The following is a 7,321-nucleotide window of genomic DNA, read 5'->3' as shown; positions in this document are numbered from 1 at the left end:
AATACGCACATAGACAGACGGACACACACACCTTTACAAACAAACACATATACACACTCATACACACACAAACATACACACAAACTCATGCACACACACATTCACACACACACACACTCCGGTTGGTCCGGTGTCAGAATAATGTGACTGGGTGAGACATGAAGCCTGTGCTGCGACTTCTGTCTTGTGTGTGGCGCACGTTATATGTCAAAGCAGCACCGCCCTGATATGGCCCTTCGTGATCGGCTGGGCGTTGAACAAACAAACAAACAAATACGCACATAGACAGTCGGACACACACACCTTTACAAACAAACACATATACACACTCATACACACACAAACATACACACAAACTCATGCACACACACACACACACACACACACACACACTCTCTCTCTCTCTCTCTCAAACACACACTCACACACACACACCAAGTCACACACACACACACTCACTCACACGCACTCACTCACTCTCTAACAAAAAACTGCATACACACAAAACACACACCCACACGCACATATGGACAGACGGACATGCACACCTTTACAAACAAACACACATACACGCGCACACATACACTTATGCCCACACACACACTTACACACACACGAGTACAGACTCATGCACGCGTGCGCACGCACACACACACACACACACACACACACACACACACACAAATACACACACCACACACATACGAGTACAGACTCATGCACGCGTGCGCTCTCACACACACACACACACATACACACACATACACACAAACACAAAACACACACACAAATACACACACACACACACAAATACACACACACACACACACACACACACACACACACACACACAGTAACACTAACACATGTGCACAAAATGAACACAAACACACACACTGCGCGAGAGAGAAAGACTACAGGGAGGCATGACGTCATGATGCATTAATTGACGTCAAAGACTTTCGACGGTGACGTATTCTTCTTACGCGAGCTTTATCCATAGACTTGGAAACTACGGAATTTCTACCCGTCCAAAGCGGCCTGGGGTGGCGTTTGCTGAAAAAATGGGGGCGCCTATTTTACCCACCGTATTTTTGTTAGTATGGTCCCCATTTTTGGTGAACTTCCATCTCCAACTGTAGCACGTAGCCGGGCACAACGAATCCTTCTTTATCATGTATTATTCGGTGTGCACATTTCTCAAATCGATTACAGTATAGCGTTCACGGGATACCTCCAGCTTCGCTGGGATAATTGATTTCGGCATCAAAGCGTGTATCATACAATCTTGCACACGTTTGCTTTAGTAGTGGCAAAGAAGGAATGCGTGTGACATAATCATATTTCCTGAATCATCCTCACTTCACTTTTGTTTCAACACATTTTGAAAATGTGAGAGGCAATATAATTGTGAACTCGATTTGTTGGTGTCGTATGTCTTTAATGGACAGACTGTGTTCTGTATGATCAGTCTCACGCGACATATTGCATGTGGTCCTCAACTATACAAGAGCCGCTTAGTTTGGACCAAGAAATACACGCGTCACGTGATGCTTAGTGTGGGTTTTATCCTATGTAACACCCTGGCCAGATTTGAGATGATGAGCTTCATCGTTTACACGAGAAAGTTTACCCTCAAGACTCGGCTACAACTGAAAACAAGTCGCGTGAAGCGATATACAAACATTGACCAAATGTGGAAAACAAATGGCAATGTCAGATTGCACGCTCACCTCACATAACCGTTACCGAAGTCTTGGATATGTTACAGAAAATTCTCAAAACCAGGACATTGACAAAATCGTTGATCATTTCAGTAAATTTGTAAATGTCCTGTTTAACTCAGGAATGATGCCCATTTCCAGCTTTTAACTGCATCGTGTCTGCGTTTCTTGACCAGTACTCTTGATGTTGGTACCGTTGTGTTCATTTAACTCTGTACTTTCCTTTGATATAAGGCTCACTGTGTATAATTGGATCAAACACATAATAGTCGCTAATGAATAAACTAATTATGCTACCCCTAACCCTAAGGCCGCCATTTGCATTCCATACTACATTTTTTTGTTATTTGACAAATTTGACAAATTAACTGAAACTGATTTTTTATTGTTCAGTAAATTCCTCAAAAAGGTGCATGCTAATTTCATGAAATTTACACATTTCCTAGTATGTTTAGGAAATGTGTAAAATCCCCTAGTGAAACAGGAAAATTACAAATTGACTAACATTTTTAGGGATGTACATTTTCTTGTGTTGAGAATTTACTGTAACAGATATAAGGGAAGCAATCCACAACGAGTCTACAGTTACAAGTATTACAGAGTTACCTTCCAACTTGGCTGTTCGGTGTTCATCATCACAATACGGTCAATGATGCAAGGGAGGCAAACCCACAACCAGAGTACAGTCACAAGAGTTACATAGTTACGTGCATGCGTGCGTGTGTGTATGTGTATGTGCGTGTGTGTGTATATATATGTGACATGTGTGTGTGTGTGTGTTTGTCTGTCTGTTCGTGCAAGAAAGTCATCCCCGCCAAGATTCACATTCTCTGAAAGTTTTAGGAGTCATTTTGCAACACAGCCTCATCCGCAATGGACAGCGAACAATACAGTACAATGCAATGCAATGCAATGTTTAAAAGTGGAATACTTCAGCTTACAGTGTTGGACTTGTACAAACTGCCACCATCAAGCGTCATCCATCCCTGAGTACAAATACCACACAGATCGACCCGGCAAAAACAAGAACAGTTACTTATTGGAACGTTACATTTTTAACGAAACAAGGCGAGTGAATGACTTGTTCTGTCACAAATTAACAATTCCAATAACTAACAATTCTTCTTTTTACATTTAGTCAAGTTTAAATGTTTTAACATCGAGGGGGAATCGAAACGAGGGTCGTGGTGTATGTGTGTGCGTGTGTGCGTGCGTGTGTGCGTGCGTGTAGAGCGATTCAGACCAAACTACTGGACCGATCTTTATGAAATTTGACATGAGAGTTCCTGGGTATGATATCCCCGAACATTTTTTTCCTTTTTTTTGATAAATGTCTTTGATGACGTCATATCCGGCTTTTCGTGAAAGTTGAGGCGGCACTGTCACGCCCTCATTTTTCAACCAAATTGGTTGAAATTTTGATCAAGTAGTCTTCGACGAAGCCCGGACTTCGGTATTGCATTTCAGCTTGGTGGCTTAAAAATTAATTAATGACTTTGGTCATTAAAAATCTGAAAATTGTAAAAAAAATTATTTTTTTCTAAAACGATCCAAATTTACGTTCATCTTATTTTCCATCATTTGCTGATTCCAAAAACATATAAATATGTTATATTTGGATTAAAAACAAGCTCTGAAAATTAAATATATAAAAATTATTATCAAAATTAAATTTTCGAAATCAATTTAAAACAAAGAGAGGTACAGAAAAGCGTGCTATCCTTCTGAGCGCAACTGCTACCCCGCTCTTCTTGTCAATTTCACTGTCTTTGCCGTGAGCGGTGGACTGACGATGCTACGAGTATACGGTCTTGCTGCGTCGCATTGCGTTCAGTTTCATTCTGTGAGTTCGACAGCTACTTGACTAAATGTTGTATTTTCGCCTTACGCGACTTGTTTTTTATTCTCGATGTTGGAATCTGCTTTATGATGATGACAAAGATCAGCCTGCCAGCTGTGCGCCTTGTGTGTGTTGTGATTGTTTGGTTTTGATTTGTACTGAGGTTGTGTTTTTTGGCACTTTAGATTAAATTGCAGTTATCTCCCTACTGGATGGATTGGATGGAGTTTCAAGCAGGTGACTTATTGTAAACTGTCTTTTCTTGAACAGTTTTATTTAGCACTATTTTGTAGAAAGTTTCTGAGGCAATGCACCGTTTGTGTATTTTACTTTTGTGATAGCGGAGACTTAGCAATGTGACGGAAGTCGCCACACTTTGTGGACCACAGTCCAAGTGTGTCTTGAGTCGTCTTAAAATAACAATGTATGATGCAGCCACACACACACACACACACACACACACACACACACACACACACACACACACACACACACACACACATACACACAGGAAGGTGTTTACGCTTACAAGGGGAAGTGACCTACACAGCGGTATGATTTACGCACGACATAGGGTGAGCATCACATTCACCGATTATCGTTCGTGAATATGCATAATTATCCAGGGATGATAATGTATGAAACAAGCAACATTGAGATCCGTGAAGAGTTCTTCAAATTAAAGAGACTGTGCCTGGCTTTACATGTTAAAGAGACTGTGCCTGGCTTTACATGTTTAAAGAGACCGTGTCTGGCTTTACATGTTAAAGAGACTGTGCCTGGCTTTACATGTTAAAGAGACTGTGCCTGGCTTTACATGTTAAAGAGACTGTGCCTGGCTTTACATGTTTAAAGAGACTGTGCCTGGCTTTACATGTTTAAAGAGACTGTGCCTGGCTTTACATGTTAAAGAGACCGTGTCTGGCTTTTCATGTTTAAAGAGACTGTGCCTGGCTTTACATGTTTAAAGAGACTGTGCCTGGCTTTACATGTTAAAGAGACCGTGTCTGGCTTTACATGTTAAAGAGACTGTGCCTGGCTTTACATGTTAAAGAGACTGTGCCTGGCTTTACATGTTAAATAGACTGTGCCTGGCTTTACATGTTAAAGAGACTGTGCCTGGCTTTACATGTTAAAGAGACTGTGCCTGGCTTTACATGTTAAAGAGACTGTGCCTGGCTTTACATGTTTAAAGAGACTGTGCCTGGCTTTACATGTTTAAAGAGACTGTGCCTGGCTTTACATGTTTAAAGAGACTGTGCCTGGCTTTACATGTTAAAGAGACTGTGCCTGACTTTACATGTTAAAGAGACGGTGCCTGGCTTTACATGTTTAAAGAGACTGTGCCTGGCTTTACATGTTAAAGAGACTGTGCCTGGCTTTACATGTTTAAAGAGACTGTGCCTGGCTTTACATGTTCTACTGTTGGAGAAAACCCTAGTAACATCTATATAACTAACACCAAAGATTGTTTGCATATCTTTTTTTATGGGGGAGGGGGAGGGGGAGAGGGGAGAGGGGAGGAGGTTACTTTGTAAAACAAAATTACAGGAGAGATCCTTTTCATTTATAGTTATTCGTTTGTTTGTTATTTTATTCCTATGTGTCTATCGTGTCCTGCCTGTATAGCCCAGCTGGTGTTGTTTTGTTTAGTAACAGATTTCATATTGAAATAAACACAAATATTAACTACATATCATCAGACCAGCCCTTCTCTTGCCCCATACCAACACCTTGGTGCCTGTCTGTGCAGAGTGGCAATCTTGATGATGTCTTTTCTTACAGTTACACGTGTCAATCTCCAAGTTAATCCATCAGAACAATCCTACTCTTCACAAGAAGTGATGACGGTGATGTGTGGTATGTGACCAAGTGGAGGGATGACTCGTCCCGTGAAAACCCTGTCCAGATGTGCGATCTCGTGGTAAAGCTAAGGACCCACTATCACCAATATTTTGGCGAACCACAACGAGTTACTACGATTTTTCCACAACGATGTTTGCCACGAATGATTGCAAAAAATTGGCCGAACAAGAACGAAGTTATACGAACCACAAATACCTCGGCAATTTTCTCCACGAATCCTCAATCGTGGTAGTTGGCCGTCAAGATTCGTCACAGTGGGACCTGGGCTGAAGCCGAATGGTGCACACAGCAAGGGCCGTGCCTTTCACTGTTGGCGGACAAGACCGCTGTTCGCTCCCCAGGGCTGTGCCTTTAACTGTTGGCGGACATGACCGCTGTTCGCTCCCCAGTGCTGTGCCTTTAACTGTTGGCGGACAAGACCGCTGTTCGCGCCCCAGTGCTGTGCCTTTAACTGTTGGCGGACATGACCCCTGTTCGCTCCCCAGTGCTGTGCCTTTAACTGTTGGCGGACATGACCGCTGTTCGCTCCCCAGTGCTGTGCCTTTAACTGTTGGCGGACAAGACCGCTGTTCGCTCCCCGGTGCTGTGCCTTTAACTGTTGGCGGACAAGACCGCTGTTCGCTCCCCGGTGCTGTGCCTTTAACTGTTGACGGACAAGACCGCTGTTCGCTCCCCAGTGCTGTGCCTTTAACTGTTGACGGACAAGACCGCTGTTCGCTCCCCGGTGCTGTGCCTTTAACTGTTGGCGGACAAGACCGCTGTTCGCTCCCCAGTGCTGTGCCTTTAACTGTTGGCGGACAAGACCGCTGTTCGCTCCCCGGTGCTGTGCCTTTAACTGTTGGCGGACAAGACCGCTGTTCGCTCCCCAGTGCTGTGCCTTTAACTGTTGGCGGACAAGACCGCTGTTCGCTCCCCAGGGCTGTGCCTTTAACTGTTGGCGGACAAGACCGCTGTTCGCTCCCCAGGGCTGTGCCTTTAACTGTTGGCGGACAAGACCGCTGTTCGCTCTCCAGGGTTGTGCCTTTAACTGTTGGCGGACAAGACCGCTGTTCGCTCCCCGGTGCTGTGCCTTTAACTGTTGGCGGACAAGACCGCTGTTCGCTCCCCAGGGTTGTGCCTTTAACTGTTGGCGGACAAGACCGCTGTTCGCTCCCCGGTGCTGTGCCTTTAACTGTTGGCGGACAAGACCGCTGTTCGCTCCCCAGTGCTGTGCCTTTAACTGTTGGCGGACATGACCGCTGTTCGCTCCCCAGTGCTGTGCCTTTAACTGTTGGCGGACAAGACCGCTGTTCGCTCCCCAGTGCTGTGCCTTTAACTGTTGGCGGACAAGACCGCTGTTCGCTCTCCAGTGCTGTGCCTTTAACTGTTGGCGGACAAGACCGCTGTTCGCTCTCCAGTGCTGTGCCTTTAACTGTTGGCGGACAAGACCCCTGTTCGCGCCCCAGTGCTGTGCCTTTAACTGTTGGCGGACAAGACCGCTGTTCGCTCCCCAGTGCTGTGCCTTTAACTGTTGGCGGACAAGACCGCTGTTCGCTCCCCAGGGCTGTGCCTTTAACTGTTGGCGGACAAGACCGCTGTTCGCTCCCCGGTGCTGTGCCTTTAACTGTTGGCGGACAAGACCGCTGTTCGCTCCCCAGTGCTGTGCCTTTAACTGTTGGCGGACAAGACCGCTGTTCGCTCCCCAGGGCTGTGCCTTTAACTGTTGGCGGACATGACCGCTGTTCGCTCCCCAGGGCTGTGCCTTTAACTGTTGGCGGACAAGACCGCTGTTCGCTCCCCAGGGCTGTGCCTTTAACTGTTGGCGGACAAGACCGCTGTTCGCTCCCCAGGGTTGTGCCTTTAACTGTTGGCGGACAAGACCGCTGTTCGCTCCCCAGGGTTGTGCCTTTAA

At 45.3% G+C, this 7,321-nt stretch overlaps 1 protein-coding gene across 1 annotated transcript in view; it reads right to left on the bottom strand.

Moving 5' to 3' along the window:
- Nucleotides 1-5,669: 5,669 nt before the first annotated feature.
- LOC138974458 (proteoglycan 4-like) overlaps nucleotides 5,670-7,321 on the bottom strand; it is a 2,626-nt gene continuing 974 nt past the window's right edge. Inside the window, exon 2 of the mRNA XM_070347175.1 lies at nucleotides 5,670-7,321. This exon is cut by the window's right edge and continues 864 nt beyond it. Within this exon, the coding sequence (XP_070203276.1) occupies nucleotides 5,670-7,321 (1,652 nt within the window).

This window comes from Littorina saxatilis, linkage group LG8 (assembly GCF_037325665.1).
Source record: "Littorina saxatilis isolate snail1 linkage group LG8, US_GU_Lsax_2.0, whole genome shotgun sequence".
Classification (NCBI taxonomy): Eukaryota; Metazoa; Mollusca; class Gastropoda; order Littorinimorpha; family Littorinidae; genus Littorina; species Littorina saxatilis.
Note: the sequence above shows the minus strand (reverse complement) of the source record. Positions and strands in the feature narration are given on the sequence as shown.